This window comes from Stegostoma tigrinum, chromosome 24 (assembly GCF_030684315.1).
Source record: "Stegostoma tigrinum isolate sSteTig4 chromosome 24, sSteTig4.hap1, whole genome shotgun sequence".
NCBI classification, from domain to species: Eukaryota; Metazoa; Chordata; class Chondrichthyes; order Orectolobiformes; family Stegostomatidae; genus Stegostoma; species Stegostoma tigrinum.
Window position 1 is genome coordinate 47,460,377 of NC_081377.1, and position 17,954 is coordinate 47,478,330.

At 40.7% G+C, this 17,954-nt stretch overlaps 1 protein-coding gene across 3 annotated transcripts in view; it reads right to left on the minus strand.

The window, feature by feature from the left end:
* The window catches only part of LOC125464964 (histone-binding protein RBBP4), a 43,923-nt gene that overhangs the window by 12,185 nt on the left and 13,784 nt on the right, over positions 1 to 17,954 (minus strand). For all 3 annotated transcript variants that reach the window (XM_048557938.2, XM_048557939.2, XM_048557937.2), the window contains 4 exons: positions 17,348 to 17,508; positions 10,489 to 10,615; positions 5,329 to 5,406; positions 1,219 to 1,295 (listed from right to left, as the gene is read on the minus strand). In XM_048557938.2, the coding sequence (XP_048413895.1) occupies positions 1,219 to 1,295; positions 5,329 to 5,406; positions 10,489 to 10,615; positions 17,348 to 17,508 (443 nt within the window). The remainder of the gene's footprint in view (positions 1 to 1,218; positions 1,296 to 5,328; positions 5,407 to 10,488; positions 10,616 to 17,347; positions 17,509 to 17,954) is intronic.

Below are 17,954 nucleotides of genomic sequence, written 5' to 3' on the forward strand. Positions count from 1 at the left end.
TAAATTACCAGGAAGTCCAAAACCACTGGTCACAATCTAAGGATATGGTACAGGCCGTTTAGGACTGGAATGAGGAGAAATATCTTCACCCAGTGATGAGCCTGTGAAATTCCCTGCTAAGAAAACAATTGAGGGCAAAACAGTGAATGTTTTCATGGAGGAGTTAGATACAGTTCTTAGGGCTAAAGGGATCAAAGGGTAAGAGGAGAAAGTGGGAACAGACTGAGTTGCATGGTGACACTGAATGGTAGAGAACACTGAAAGGGTCATGTGGCCTTCTTCTGATCATAATTTCTATGATTTTTGTGGAAGGGGATAAAATTTATACAACCTGGGTTATTAAAAGGAGCAATGTCCAAACAGCAGCTGTCAAAAAGAAAAGGAGATACTGACTTGGGAAATGAGAGGGAGGGGAAAGAACAAACAATCAGTCTCAACATAGATAGTGCCCAATCAGGAAAGTAGCACTTGTACACAGTTAGCACCAAAATAAGCAAACCCTGATTCAGGATCCACTGCAAATAGCCAAACAACTTATAACTACAAAACAACTTGAGAATTTACTGATGTACTGAGCAGAGGAAAGCTGTTAACTTTTATTATACTTAATTATTCCTTCAACAGATTCACAAAACTCCAAATAAAACTATCATACAGACTCTACAGCAAAAAACTTGCAACCACAGCAGTGTGCCAGGTTTGGCATGTTTTGTACAATTAGGCCACGGTCAGCAATACTTACATTGCAAGTATAAGTTCATTTAATTTGGGACCTTAATAAAGCAGGTCTCAGGCTAAGAAGAATTATAATGAACATTAATGCTCTAGGCCCCTCAATCTGCGAGTTGCCCAATTTCCAGACTTTTATAAAGGTGGTCATCACTATGTCCATAAGGATTTTATTCCATTTTTAAAGAGAAAAAAATTCTTTAGTAAGGAGAACTCAGGAACATTAAGAACTTCACCAATACCCATGGCAATCCATTTGGGAAAAAAAATAAACTTGGATTCGCTCAAGCAACTCCAATTTTCTCTCTCCAATCTACTGCCCTCGTTTTCTTAAAGCTCTATTGCAATTGTACACCACTTCCCAATCCAAAAAGGACCATAAAATAGGCAAACACAGCAGGGCAAAGCACAGTTAAGAACTCATACCACAAGGCTGAAAGAGCTAGAATTCCAAGATCAGTGACCACAATCAGACAGAGGGGCTCCTACCTCAAATCCCATACGTTCAGTCTGCGATCTGTTCCACTTGATGCCAGGATGGTTTCATTATGAGGAGACCACTGAACCTGTTGGTATTAAGAAAAAAGTCATTAGTGAATAAAGGTTGATAGATGAAAAGTGAAATAATTATCCCATTCTCTTTCAGCACCCAAAAAAAAGCAACTTATTTTGGAATTGGAAGGGAAGAGAAAGGGAAGGTGTATCAAAAGATGTTGTCAGTCATACAGTATGGAAATAGACCCTTCGATCTGACCAGTCCATGCCGAACATAATCCCAAGCTAAACTAGTCCCATCTTCCTGCACTTGGCGCATATCCCTCCAAACATTCCTTGCTCATGTAATTATCAAAATATTTTATAAGCATTGTAACCGTACCCGTATCCACCACTTCCTCTAAGTTCATTCAATACACAAACTACTCTAACAAGAGAAAAATGCCGTCTTTTTAAAAAAATCTATCACCTTGAAATGACGCACCCTAGGGGGGAAACCCCACCTATTCTTCACCTTATCCTTTACTCATGATTTCATAAACGTCTATAAAGGTCTCCCCTCAACCTCCTGCACTCCAGCGAAAAACCTACCAGCCTATCCAGCCTCTCCTTATATCTCAAACCCTCCAATCCCAGCAAAATCCTCTTAAATCTCCTCTGAACCCTCTCCAACTTGGTAATATCCTTCTTAATAAAACAGCAACCAGAACAGGACATTGTACTCATGAAAATGCCTCACCAACATCTTGTGTATCACATAACATCCCAACTCTAATACTCAAAGATCTGAAAATGAAGCCAAGCACGCTAAACATTTTTGCCTTCTTAATCACTCTGTAGATGACGCAAACTTTTAAAAATTGTGAACCTGAACCCCTAGGTTTCCCTGTTCTACAGCACAACCCAATGCCCTGCTTTCAACTGTATAAATCCTTCTAGTCAGGGGAAAAAGTCCCAACCTATCCAGCCTCCCCTTATAACTCAAACCCTCCAGGTCTCTGCACCATCCTGGTAAATAGTTTCTGAACCCTCTCCAACTTAATAATTCTCCTTCCGGTAGGTGAACAGAATTGCATAAGCACTCCAAAAGTGTCCTCATTAATGTTCTATCCAACCTCAATATGACGTCCCAACTCATATGCAAATACAAAATGCAATACTTAATTTTTCCAAATTAAACTGCAGCCACTCTTCAGCCCATTGACCTAACTGATCAAGATCTCTTTGTAGGCTTAGAGAACCTTCTTTACTGTCCACTATGCCACCAATTTTGGCACCATCTGCAAACTTACTAACCATACCTTCTATATTCTCATCTAAACCATTTATGTAAATGCCAAGTGGACCCAGTACTGATTCCTATTGATCGCTGCTGGTCACAGGCACCCATTCTGAAAAATAGCCCTCCATCATCATTCTGGCTCCTACCATTAAGCCAACGTTTTTAACCAATTGGCAAGCTCACCCTTAAATCCCATGCAATGCAACTTGGCTAATTAGTCTAACTGTAATTTGATTCTAATTCAAACATCACCAATTTTTATATTAAATAGCTAGAGCATTACTTATGAACAAAGTGAAGATATAAAAGACTTCAATCTTGCACAAAATCACAATATTCTGCAATTTCTACAAAAAGACATCTCAAAAATTATAAGGCATTTGCACCTGTAAGGGGGAAAATGGGAGCTGTACCACTGTACAGTCTTCACTTGACTCTTGCTGGACTAATGTTCTGGTGAATTGAGTAACTAAAACAAACAAGGACAGTTAATGGTAGGACCTGGGCACACATCGTTCTTTGAAAGTTGCATCACAGCTAGACAACGTCAATAAAAAAGGGGTTTAGCACGCCTGCCTTCATTGCTCAGACCACCGAGTATAACAGTTGGGATGTCATATTGAGGTTGGATAGAACATTGGTGAGGAGGCTTTTGGAGTGCTTATGCGGTTCTGTTCACCTACAGGAAGGAGAATTATTAAGTTGGAGAGAGTTCAGAAACTATTTACCGGGATGGTGCAGAGACTGGAGGGTTTGAGTTATAAGGGGAGGCTGGATAGGTTGGGACTTTTTCCCCTGACTACAGCACAGGAAGTTGAGCGGTGACCTCGGAGATTTACAAAATAAGAGGTATAGACAAGGTGAATAGCAAAAGGTCTTTTCTCTATGGTGTCTGAATTCAAAACTACGGGGCATATTTTCAAGGTGACAGGAGAAAGATTTGAACGGGACCTACGGCCAAGCACAGGCAGGTGGGACAAGTTTAGTTTGTGATTGGGGTCAACTTGGACCAGTTGGACCAAAGGGTCTGTTTCTGTGCTGTACAACTCCATGACTCTCCGACCTGAAGGGCAACTTTTTCCACACAGGGTGGCTCGTGTTTGGAATGAACTGCCAAAGAGAGAAATTGGTAGATGTAGGTACAGTTACAACATTTAAAACACTTATGCACAGACATGAGTAGGAAAAATTTAGAGGAATATGGGCCAAATGAGATTAAATTTAGTTTGGGAAACTTGGTCAGCTTGAACAAATTAGAGCAAAGGGTCTGTTTCTGTGCTGAATGATTGACAGGATTGAGCACTTTGTCCGAAGTGTCACACCAGATGGAGCTAGAGAGCCAAAAAATTAAAGGGAACTAAGGTTCAGTATTTGAAAGACAAAGCATCAGTAACAAAATAAGTGTATTAACAAAAAATTTAAATGAATAGGTGATCTTGTAGCCATTCCTCAAGTGGCCAAGATTAACTCTTGACTATGCAGATCCAAAGACGATTTGATAGAACAGAAAAGTAGGAGAATGTGGAGAAATAGTGCTGATACCTTGCATAAAAGCTATCAACAACTGACTTTGGTTCTGGGGATCAAAAACAGCAAAAGGTACGAAGTCAGTTCTGGGAATAGTTAGGGTGCACTCTTAACAGAAACAGACAACTGGTGGTGGGTTAATCCAAGGGTCACCATGCTTCAGGCAAAGGGAGAAGTCGTCAAGAAGAATCCTTCACAGTAACCTCAGCTGGTGCAGAAATTGAACCCATGTTGTTGGCATTACTGTACACTGCAACACAGCCACCCAGTCTGAGATATCAGATCCGTTCAAAGTCTGTCCAATCTAGCATGGAGTAAGAGCCACACGTCACATTGAAAGGAGTCTTCAACGCGGATAAAAACTCTTGTCTCCACAAGGAATGGGTGGTGGTCACTCCTACCAAATCAGGAATCATTTGCACAATGTGGCTTGGTGAGGATTAGGTCAAACATGTTTTTTTCCCTCCAGTTGGTTCTATGTTCTATAATAAGTGTAGGTTAGATGGGCTTCAATTTTATTTCACAGGTCAGTGCAACATCGAGGGCCAAAGGGCCTGTACTGCGCTGTAGTGTTCTATGTTCAATTGGCTCCCTCATCACCTGCCACAAACCCAGTCTAGCAGCTGTTACTAAAGACTTGATCAGTTGGTCTGTAGTAGTACTACCAAGCCACTCTTGGTGGTAACATTGAAACCCATTCAGTACATTTTGTGCCCCTAACACCCTCCATGCTTCTTCTAATTGATGTTCAACATACAGGAGCAATGACTTATCAGCTGAGGGGTCAAGACAGGTACAGCAAGTGGTCAGTGGGAATTTTCTTTCCCAGGTTTCACCTGATGTCAAGATTCTTCATGGGGTCCACAATCAACTTTAAGGGCTTCCAAAGGTAATCACTCCATGCTGGTGACCACAATGCTACAACTTCTGGTGGTTCAGTCTTTTTGTTAGGACCAGTTGTACTCTGGGATAGTGATATCTGTGATGTTGCATGCAAAGTATGATTCCACGAGTGTAACTATGGCAGGGTGTTTCAACCTTTAAAATAATCACTTCATCCTGGGAGTAGTTGATCTATTCTTTGAACTGCTTCCAATGAAATTACACTTCAAAGTAAGGAACAGGATTCAGACGTAACAAATTTATTCCTTTTGGTGTAGCAATTACAAAGAAAGCTGGGACTTTTATCCTAGTAGACCCAAAGATAAAGGGCAGTTTTCTAACCCAGCATACCCCATAATAATTGCATCACAAGCTTTTCTCCTCAGACCCAAAGCTGAAAAAGTTAGTTATACCTGGAAGATTTCATCCTTGTGCGATTCAAAGGAATGTAATTTTAGTTTCAGATTTCTTAAATCCCACAATGCCACAGTCTGAAAAAAAACATGTTCATGTTTAGAATTACACATCAACGATTAACAGCTAGAGAGAAGGAGCAACAAAATAAGGTAAACACTATCAATGATTAAATAAACCTACATAAAACCCAAAATGCGCACACAAAGCTGAAAATGCAGATATGAAAAGGATCTTCAAGCTGGAATGTAACTATTGTACACAAAGCATCATTTTCAGAATTCTTAATAATGGCTAAAGCAAGTCTGTAGATGGCAGAAAGCGCCCAACATGCTAGTAAGATTTGCCCTAGCCTGACTCCAATGAAAGATATAAAGCTGCAGCATCACTGAAAGCACAAACATTTGTGAAACCAAGTTAAGTGAAGTTAGCTTACATGCAGCACCTTAACACAAGAATTATGAAAGTGTTCCTTCAACTGGTCAGATCGTAACTTCATAAAATTTAGTTAACTGTAAATGTTTAACAGGTTGTCTCAAGGCTAGTAGATATGGAAAAATTGCGTCAAGCAAACTGATATTTAAAGTGAATCACACAATTAAGCCTTGTGCAAGTAATACAAAGTGGCAGCTGATTTCACTCAATTCCCAATAAAACAGATATGTTGCCGAGAGTGAATTTGCAGATGGCAGAAAATTGGAATTGGAATAGGAAAAGGTACATAACAGGTAAGATGTTTTCCCTGGTTGGGAAGGGTCTACCAGCGGGGACACAATTTTAACTAAAGTGGGATGCTACTTACTTCAAAGGCCAATTTTTTTTAAACTCAGTATTTTGAACCTTTCGAATTCTTTACTACAGAGGGCCATGGAAGGTCATGTCTTTGAGTGTGTTTAAGGTATAGGACCACAGATTTCAAAATACCAATAGTGCACGAGCTATGGGGTTAGTGTGGATAAAGGTACTGTTCAATCTGTCGTGATTGAACTGAAAGCAGAGCAGCCTCAACAGACTGAATGTCCACTCCTGTTTTAATGTTCCCCAGTAGCCATAGAAAATTTGAAGTCAACGAGAATTGTGAAAAGTCCCCAGGTGTTCGTGTCATACCTGGCATAAGTGAAGATGGTTGTGTTTGGTGGAGGTCAATCATCTTGCATCATCTGAGCGCACTGTCACTGGTGTTCCCCAGAGTCAGGGTCTAGATCCTACCATTTTACACTGCTCCATCAATTGGTCAGATCGGAATATGTTCATCACTGATTGTACAATGTTTCAGCACCATTTGCCATGCATGATATTGGAGCAATTTGGCACGCTTGCCTTCAATGGAAGGGGCATTGAATATAAGGACAGACAAGTTGTGCTGCAGCTTTGTAGCACTTTACTTAGGCCACACTTGGAATACTGCCTATAGTTCTCCTCACCACATTCCCAGAAGGATGTGTTTATTTTGAAGAAGGTATAGAAAAGGCTTACGAGGATGTAGACTGATATGGGGAATTTTAGCTACAAAGAAAGGTTAGATAAACTGGATTTGACGCATGAAGGGCAACCTGACAGAAGTTGATATGATTACGAATGGCATGAATGGTGTGGAAAATATGAGGCTTTTCCCCAGGGTGGAGGGAAGAATTACTAGGGGATACAGGATCAAGGTGCAAGGGCAGGGAAGGAACGCTGAAAAGAGATGTTCTTCACATGAAGGGTGGACAGTGCCTGGAACACATTGCCAGAGGAGTTGGTGGAAGCAGACACATTCACAGCATTCAAGAAGCACCTGGATGAATACATGAACAGGAAGGAAATAGAGGGATACAGATCCTGTGAGTAAAGTCTATTTTAGTACGCAACGGCAAAACGTGTCTGTGCAGGGCTGGAGGGCCAAAGGGCCTATTCCTGTGCTGTTCTTTGTTTGAATACGCAGAACTTGGACAACATTTGGCTTAAGCTAATAATTGGCAAATTTTCACATCACACATGCACCAGACAATGGCCATTTCCAGCAACAGAGAATCCAACAAATCTCGCCTTGACATTCAATGTTACCATTGCGGAATTTCTCATTCTAATCCTAGGGTTTACAACTGAACAAAAAGTAACCTAGAGTAGCCATATAGATAGGCTGAGTGAGTAAAGTCTGAGTAGATTTAGAGGTTGAGTGAGTAGACAAAAATCTGGCAGATGGAAAACCTAAAATTGCAAGTAGGAAAAATGAAAAAGCACAGTAGGGCTTTAACTGAGAACGTCTGAGGATGTCTAAGGTGCAGAAGGGTTTAAGTACATGACTGTAAAGTCAGAGAAGTTAGTATGCAGATGCAATATAATCAAGGCAGCTAAAGGGATGCAATCCTTTATGACAGAAGTGAACATAGAAAAAATATAATGCTTCAATAATGACAGGCATCTTGAATACTATGCAGGGTTTCGGTCTTAGTTAAGGAAATATGCAAATACATTGGAAATGCTGAGAAGTATCCAAGATTGATACAAAACAAAGGAGAAATTCAGCAAGTCTGGCAGCACCCGTGGAAAGAGAAAATGTTAATATTCAGTCTGATATTTCTTCTTTGCAACTCACTGTAGATTTATACTTGGAATGAGTTGATTGTCAAGGATAATTTGGACAGACTAGGCATGTTCCAGTGGAGATTAGAAGAGAAGGGGTGACCTGATTGCAGCATTCAAGTTCCTAAAGAAGATCTGGACTTGGTGGACATGGAAAAGATGTTTCCTCTTATGGAGGAGTCCAGAGCTAGGGGCTCTGTTTTAAAAATCAGGGTCACCCTTTCAGTACAGAGATGAGAAGAAATGCTCTTCTCTCTGGAGGGTTGTATAATTTTGAAACATTCTGCTTCAGAAGCTGATGGAGGTGGGATCAGTGAATACTTTTTAAGACAATGGTGGATAGATTCTTAGAAAAGGCAAAGTTTTAAAAGATAGATGGAAATTTTGAATGCAAAACAAACAGAGCAACTGTAATCTTATTGATTTAGTGAGTGAATACAGTTGCAGGACAGGCAAGTCTAAATTTTTATTCTGTACAAATTTAATTTAGTTTGTGGTTTATAGATGGCATGCAACTGAAATCTACAGTTTAAATTCTATAGTTGCCAGCCTAAAATAAGGTTTTTGCAAGGGGTTCAGTGAAAGAACAGCATAAGAGCCAACATAAACTGGATCTTCATTAAGTGAGTCAGTCCTTGATGTTAGGAAAACAAAACGAACGAACTTAATGAGGCCAAGCACTTGAGTGTGCCTTCGATCAGAGTACTAGAGTAAAATACTTCAGACAGCATAGGGCAGGAAAGCAGAGGGATGCTGTTGCTTTTATCTCAACCTGCTTAACCTCCTGGAATAGAATCTTACACTGCTTACTTGCAAAGCATTTGGTAGGCAATTAGGTATTATTCTATTTCTAAAGTTCAAAATAATATAGCAGTCTGTGGCAAGGTTAATGAAAAGAGCTACATATAAAGTTGAACATAATAATTAATTAGTTCCTCAAAACACATTAAGAATGGTGGAACAGGTAATGTTGTAGCGCATGGCAGTTCTTGGATACAAGTTTAATCTGGCTCAAACAGGTCTGTACTTCAGCTCAAATTACAAGCTGGAAGCCGAACTACAGGTACTGATGCATCAGAGAGTTGGAAAGTTAACTAGAGATTCTTTTTACTCAGAGGTAGTCACGCCGCTTAGGATCGGATTATCTGATTTAGTCAGCGTTTAGGAACAGGAAAGTGGAACTGCAAGTAGTGCAGATCAAGAGGCCCAAAGGAAAAGAGATTCTTTGAAACATTCTTCTGGAGAAGGAAGCACAGCACTTGAATATTTTTTAAGGTAGCAACAGATAGATTCTCATTAAGCAGGGTGTTAAAAATGTTGTCAGTATAGGCATGCAGGTGTTTTAGGTTGTATTTGGGTCAAGTGCAAATTTCTGGAATGGCAGAGCAAACTTGGGCTGAATGGTCTATTCCTGCTCTTGATTTGTATAAAGATGACATGAGGGGTCAAATTGCTCAGTTTTGGTCCTATTTTGTCTCCTTCCCAATTCATGAATTAGTTTTTAAAAAATATATTACAATCCAGTAGTTTTGTGGTCACCATTACAAATTAATTGATATAATTAAATTAACTAAATTTAGTTTTCCACCTATTTCAGCAAAATTTGAAATGGTCTTCAGTCCATTCATTACAAGTAGTAACAACCATGATTCCTTATTCTGCTGCAACTCAGTTATAGTTTTGTTTACACTACATTGTTAATGCTTTCATCAGATGTGGGTGGAGGTAGCTAGGTTAAAATATGATGCCTTTCCCCAAATACCCTTGAGGTGGTGTTGGTGAACACCAGTTTGAACTGTAGCAGTCCACCTGGTGCAGGGATACACAAAGTGCTTCTGGGAAGGCAGCTGGACAATTTTAAATTCCACAACACAGAACTATCATCACCACTGCTTCAAGTCAAGTCACGATAGGGTCTTGGAGAGGGGTGTGCAGTGATGATATTCCATGTGTCTTGCACTTGTTCTTCAAGATGGTCAAGGCCTTATGTTTGGAAACTGGTTTCAAAAGAACCTTGGTGAGCTCTTCTACATAGTACAGACTGCTGATGCTGCACATTGATGGGGGGAGTGAATATGGAACATGTTGGATGTGGTACCAATTAAGTGAACTGTTTTGTTCTTGACAGTCAAGTAACACCATCTACTATCTTCACTCCTACTTTTTGAAACCTGGGAATTAGGCCATTCAGACCAGAAAACTCCATCCTAAGTATTAGCTACTCTCTTCAGCATGTCTTGTCCCTGAATTTTCAGCCCTTCCATAACCACAATTTCATTAGATTTCTTTCTTCGTAAACACCAACAAAATATTCATTTAGCATTCTAGTCTGGCTCCATGCCTCTTAAACATCAGGTTTTGTTTATTTTCTCCGAAACCAACCAATAAACAATTTGGCACACTTAACAGTGAAAAGACAGCAGTACGAAGGTAGCAGGAAAAAATTAAAGTACACACTTGGAAATTAAAGGATTCATTTAAAAGTTGAATTCAGAGTTGCAGTTAAGTGCAGAGAGAAAAAAATATATATATAAAGCATGCCCTCACACTACCAACAGCTTGGTATTAAAATCTGTGACAAAAAAATGCCCCACCTTATCAGCAGAACCAGTTGCCAAAATAAATTCACTATAGGGATTGAAAGAGAGACAGTTGACCTCTGCTGTATGTGCATCAACGGAGTGACTTGGCTTTGACGTGTTGTTCGATCTTGTATCCCAGCTGAAAGAAAAGATTAATTTAAAACAAAGGCAAAAAGAAATCATGCTTCTCTTTCAAACACTGAACCACGGAATTCAAATTTTTTTTTCAGAGTATATTTTACCGGACTAACATGAGCCTGGCTATACACTGGCATTTTTCTCTTAACTCGTACTTGGTCAGAAATTCCTGTGGACACTTAGTTGTATCACAGAACCATATAATACAATATAACCCTTTTGGCCCAAAAAGTCTGTACAGCCAAAAAATAGCCGACCACCTACACTAGTCTGACAGCATTAAACACTTTATACGTGCTCATCCAAGTACTTTTTAGACAGGCTGAAGCCTTTCCTGCCTCAACTACCCTTGTAGGCAGAGCATTCCAGGTCACCACCACTGCTCTGGGTGCAAAAAATTTTCCCTCAAAACCCCTTTAAACTTCCTGCCTTTATCTATGTAGTTCAGAGTGTGTTGCCCCTTTAAGAGAATGGGTCAGGTGATCTAGAGTAGGAGTGAGGAGAGGCAGTCTAGGACCAACTGTGGAGCTGAGGGGACGCATTTTTTAAAAATTCATTTATGGTACAGAGGTGTTGCTGTCTAGGCAGCAACTGTTACCCATTCCCAATTGCCCATATGGCAGTTAAGAGTCAACGACACTGCTGCGTCCCCTTACTAGATTTTGGGGGAGTGGTTGTGGCGTTAGGTGCAATATCATGTGCGTGTGCAAGTGAGAGCCCGAGCGCAAAAAAAGCTGATGACTTGAACGCACAAATGGAGGTAAATGGGTACGATTTAATTGTCATTTCAGAGACATGGCTCAGGACATCCAAGATTAGCATGCTGGGCACAAGCAAAATGAAAAGGTAGTGAGGTAGAACTTCTAATAACAAAAAAATTATGAAGACCAATTTTAGATCAAAAAGAAAAGATTAAATGACACTCTTGGCTGATGAGTCTACAAACTGGGGACATAAGCTCGGTAAAAGATGGGCCATTTAAGAGAAGCAAGAAGAGAATGTTTAGAACTGCTAGAGTATCATTGCAGGAAAACAGGTAGGTGATTGATGGGTATTCCTTCTGCCTTTCAAATGGCCCACTGGAAACTTGATAACTTTTATGCGCAGGAAAGAGCTGATCTGCAAAGCAGTTAGCCTGCCACTTCAATGCACCAAGTTCAGGAATCACATTTCCATCCTGGGTCTGCTGCAAACTCCAGGTAGGCTCAGTGTAAGCTGGAAGAGCAGTATCTCATTTTCCACCTTGGAACTCTGCAGCCTGCAGGACTCTATGTAGAGTTCAATAGTTTTACAGCATGAACATCTCCTTGCATGTGCTTTAGCCCATTCCCTAGCCTTGACAAACTGCTTTCAGCACCACCTGCCCATTTTCACATATTCACTGGCTCCCATAATCAGCTTTTCTTCTTCCCTGGCTTACCATCTACAAGAGTAACAACAGGGGAGGCAATGGTAGTGTAATCGCTGGACTGTTAATCCAGAGACCCAGATAACATTCTGGAGACAAGGGTTCAAATCCCACCACAGCAGCTGATGGAATTTGAATTCAGTTTTTAAAAAAAAATCTGTAATTAAGAATCTAAATGATGACCATTAAGATCATTGCCAATTGTTGGAAAAACCCATCTGGGTCACTTTCATCCTTTAGGGAAGGAAACGGACATCCTTACTTGGTCTGGCCTACTGTTGGTCTGGAGTCACATGTAATGTTGCTTACTCTTAACTGCCTTCTGGGCCATTAGGAATGGGCACTAAATGCTGCCTAGCCAGTGATGCCCTCATCCTGTTAATGAATATTAAAAAAACCCTACGTTTGCCTAACTGACTCACTTTCTATGAGCTCTGTCTCCACTTATCTGTTCACCAGCTGGCCCCTTATGTGAAGTGATACACTTTGGAAGAGGAAACAAGACAAGGGAATACTCAAAAAAAACTAGACACTAGGAAGCTCAGAGTAACAGAAGGATCTCAGGGTGCATGTTTGCAGGTCCTCGAAGGTGGCAAAACAAGTTAGTAGGTAGTTAACAAGGATATGTGATGCTTTCCTTTATCAGATTTGGCATAGATAATAAGAGAAAGGAAGGCATGGTAGAGTTGCTCAGAACTTTGGTTAGGCCACAGCTGGAGTACTACATGCAGCTCTGGTCACTTCATATAAAGGAGGATGTGAATGTACTGGAGTGGGGTGCAAAGGAGATTCACCTGGGTATTGCCTGTAATGGAATATTTCAGCTATGAAGAGAGGATGGGTAAGCTCAGGTTGTTTTCTTTCAAGCAGAGGAGGGGAGCAGCAGATCTAATAGAAGTGTATGAGATTATAAGGGGCATGGACAAGGTGAATAGAAAGTTGTTGGTACCCTTAGTTGAAGGGTCAATAAGGGGACATCATTTTCAAGTGAAACTGCACTGCCTAAGGGAGTAGGTGTGCTGCTAAACCCCGACCTTTAAGAAAGTACTTGGATGAGCCCTTGAAGTATTATTCAACATTCAGGGTCAAGGGCTAAGGGCAGAAAAGTGGGAATAATGTAGGCAGAAGTAAATTTTTGGCAGTACAGGCTTGATAGGCCACAGCTTCTGTACAGCATGATTCTAATAAGTAGTTATACAGCTTGAGTGGAATCTCTGTTTCAAACTGGGAGGTCAAGACCTTTATGAACTACTACAGGCAGGACTTACATTATTGCTGTCATCTAGTCAACTGACTCAACCAAGCCCCATCATTGCAAATCAAAAATAAAACACCGGATGCTGTAAAACTGAAATAAAAGAAAATATGTCGGAACAACTCCAGCAACATCTGCACAGAGAATCAAAGATAGTGTTTCAGATCAATGACATGTTTTCGGAATCAAAAGGGGGAAGATGGAAAACAAAGGGGAAAGTCTGTCATAAGATGGCAACTGGAGGTTAAATAACCAAAGTCAATGTCAATCAACAGCCAAATCAGTCTACCTGGTGTGAATTGCTAAACAACTTAACAATTGAAACATGGGAGGGATTTTCAAAAAAGGCAAAAACCAACCTATCAAAACCAACAGTAGAGAAAACAAAAAGTGTAGATGATGTATGGCAACAACTTACCAATAGCACCTTCCAAACAACCTATGCTAGTTAAGAGGAAAAAGCACAATAGCTTGAGAGGGATGTAAATCATTGGATAAGCATATGGACGTACATGGAATAGTGTAGGTTAGATGGGCTTGAGATTGGTATGACAGGTCGGCAAAACATCGAGGGCCGAAGGGCCTGTACTGTGCTGTAATGTTCTATGTTCTATATGTTCTATAAATACCATCCTGAACTGCAACCGTATTTCAGCTCCTTCTGCCGCTGGATTAATATTGTGGCCCTTCCACCCCAGTATTACTGAGTGTACCTACACAAGGATTGCAGAGTTCTTTGGGGGTTGGTATTTATGGATGGGCAATCCATTCCAAGAACAAATTTATAAAGTGAAGAGAAAGGTAGCTAAGATAATGGGACCAGGTTTGTATCACATGATATGGCAGAAATTACTTCATTTCTGCACAGCACTTGGTTACAATTATCTCATCAGGCCATGATAAACAAATAAGTGATGAGAATAAGGTTACATGTTCATAAAGATCAAACTTTTCCAAAATAATTTGTTGGAATCAGGAGCAAACATCATTTTTCTTCACAGTAGAAATGTAACATTGGAATAGAACCATTAGAAATAGTAACAGGAGTAGGTAGCTCAGCCCCTCATGCCCTCTCCACCACTCAATACAATCATGGCTGATCTAAAACTTCTCACATGTGCACATTCCCACCCTTCAGCCCCTCCACCCCCACTCAACCCCTACAACCCTGGATTCCCTTACCTATCAAGAATATATCTCAGCCTTAAATATACACAAGGATTGTGCCCCCAAACCTCTTTCTACCAAGGGGTCCCAAATATTCTCAACCCTTGAAGAAATACCTTCTCATCTCAGTCTTAAATTGGTATCCCTTAAATCTGAGACTATGGTCTCTGGTCCTAGACTTTCCCATGAGGGGAAGCATCCTCTCAGCATTTACCCTATTAAACTCATTAGGAATCCTGTATGTTTCGTTGAGATCACCTCAATTCTTCGAAACGCCAATGAGTACACTCCCAACGTATTTAACTTTTGCTTATACACACCCTCCACACCCTATTGAACCTCCTCTGAACTGTCTCCAGTGAAAGAAAATCTTTACTTAAATAAGGGAACCAAAACTGATCAAAATACTCCAGTTCGGAACTCAACAGCATCTTCTACAGTTACAAGGCTTCCTTTCTCTTATACTCCAACCTACTTGAAATAAGGGCCAACATTCCTTCCTGATGATCTGCTACATTTGTGTGCTAGCTTTGAGATTCATAAGTGTCCCCAAGTCCCTGTGTTATAGCTTTCTACAGTTTTTGCTCCATTTAAAATTTTATTTTTTTTTGTTCTCCCTTCCAAAACGAACAACCACGCTTCTTTCCCCTCTCCCTCCCCAACATGAGATATTGCTGGCAAACATGGTTACGGAAAATCCCAAAGCCTTTTATTAATATATAAAGAGCAAGAGGGTAACTAGAGAGAGGATTGGCCCACTTAAGGACAAAGAAGGAAAGTTATGCACTGAGTCAGAGAAAATGGGTGACATTCTTAACGAGTACTTTGCATCGGTCTTCACCAAGGAGAGGGACATGACAGATGTTGAGGTTAGGGATAGATGTTTGCTTAGTCTAGGTCAAGTTGACATAAGGAAGGAGGAAGTGTCAGGTATCCTAAAAGACATTAAAGGTGGACAAGGTCCGGATGGGATCTATCCCAGGTTACTGAGGGAAGCGAGAGAGGAAATAGCTGGGGCCTTAACAGATATCTTTGCAGCATCCTCAAACACGGGTGAGGTCCTGGACGACTGGAGACTTGCTAATGTCGTCCCCTTGTTTAAGAAGGGTAGCAAGGACAATCCATGTAATTATTGACCGGTGAGCCCGGCATCAGTGGTTGGGAAACTACTGGAGAAGATACTGAGGGATAGGATCTATTCCCATTTGGAAGAAAATGGGCTTATCAGAGATAGGCAACATGATTTTGTGCAGGGAAGGTCATGTCTCACCAACTTAATACAATTCTTTGAGGACGTGACAAAGTTGATTGATGAGGGAAAGGCTGTAGATGTCATATACATGGACTTTAGTAAGGCGTTTGATAAGGTTCCCCATGGCAGGCTGATGGAGGAAGTGAAGTCACATGGGGTCCAGGGTGCGCTAGCTAGATGGATAAAAAAAACTGGCTAGGCAACAGGAGACAGAGTAGTAGTAGCAGGGAGTTTCTCAAATTGGAGACCTGTGACCAGTGGTGTTCCACAGGGATCTGTGCTGTGACCACTGTTGTTTGTGATATACGTAAATGATTTGGAGGTGTAGGTGGTCTAATCAGCAAGTTTGCAGATGACACTAAGATTGGTAGAGTAGCAGATAGTGAAGGGGACTGTCAGAGATTACAGCAGAATATAGACAGACTGGAGAGTTGGCCAGATAAATGGCAGATAGAGTTCAATCTGGGCAAATGCGAGGTGATGCATTTTGGAAGATCTAAGTCAAGGGCGAACTATACAATAAATGGAAAAGTCCTAGGGAAAATTGATGGAGAGAGATCTGGGTCTTCAGGTCCATTGTTCCCTAAAAAGGTGGCAACGCAGGTCAATCGGGTGGTCAAGGCGGCTACGGCATGCTTTCCTTCATCTTACGGGGTATTGATTACAAGAGTTGGCAGGTTATGTTACAGTTGTATAAGACTTTGGTTTGGCCACATTTAGAGTACTGTGTACAGTTCTGGTCGCCACATTACCAAAAGGATGTGGATGCTTTGAAGAGGGTGCAGAGGAGGTTCACCAGGATGTTGCCTGGTATGGAGGATGCTAGCTATGAAGAGAGGTTGAGTAGATTAGGATTATTTTCATTAGAAAGACAGAGATTAAGGGGGGACCTGATTGAGGTCTACAAAATCATAAGGGGTATAGACAGGGTGGAGATTAAGAAGCCTTTTTCCTCCACCAGAGTGGGGGACTCAATTACTAGGGGTCATGAGTTCAAAGTGAGGGGAGGAAAGTTTAAGGGAGATGTGTGTGGGAAGTTCTTTATGCTGAGGGTGGTGAGTGCCTGGAACGCGGTGCCAGCGGAGGTGGTAGACGCAGACACGTTTGCGTCTTTTAAGATATATCTGGGCAGGTACATGGATGGGCAGGGAGCAAATGGACACAGACCCTTAGAAAATAGATGACAGGTTAGACAGAGGATCTCGATCGGCGCAGGCTTGGAGGGCCGAAGGGCCTGTTCCTGTGCTGTAATTTTCTTTGTTCTTTATTAGCTGTCATTTGACAACTTTCTGCCCAATTATCAATATCTCTGAAAAGGTTTATATTCTTGTCGCAACCTGCCTTTCATCTATTAACTACATATGGAAATTTTCCACCTGAGCTATGCTTAGACTATGCAGTGGATCAATGAGTGGTTAAACACTAGACAGTCAACCCTATTTAGTCAGATTCAAGTTCTATTAACTTATCTCTCTCCCAATTTCACTTTAGTTGTTTACAAACCTGAAAGATTAACCTTACTTTCTTCTCCTGTGGAGGGTGCTTTACCCGACTGTTCTGAGCATTTGTTGCTTTCATCTCAGATGTGCACCATTTGGCCTTTTGTTATCTTGAAAGCTTTTAGATAAGCAAGAAAAATTCACCAACTTACATCATTAGCTTCTGATCATCTGCCACTGAACCAAACAGAGACTCATGCAGCAAGTGCCATGACACATCTTCTACTACTGCTGTATGACCAGTAAAGATAGTTTTTGCATCAACTACTTTTCCTTCTTTAGGTACAGCGCTAATATCCCATAAGCAGATAGTCTGGGGAAGAACACAAACAAACAGTTACAGGTCATGTTTATAATGTGCATGTTGGCTTATACTTAGGTCAGCATTGATTTCCTCTAACCTGATATGCCAACTTATCTCATCGGTAACTTTACATTAATTTTTTTTTAATTGCAGCACATGAACCCAAAAAAAACTAGCCAAAAGTAAACTAATAATTACAAAAGCAGAAATGTCATTAAGACGCACGCCTCTTTAAAATATAAATATCTGAAATATCCTGCTCAAATTGCAGTCTGCTCCATTTTTAAAAAAAAACATTGATTCAGAATCAGTGTGCCTGCAATTTTGATATTTTGCTCTTCGAAAACAAAACAAAAATACCACTTTCATGCAAGATTACGCTTATAGCTAAATGAAATTACACAATTCAAATCCAACCAACTAAAACATGAATGTTTAAACACGTCTAATAGCCA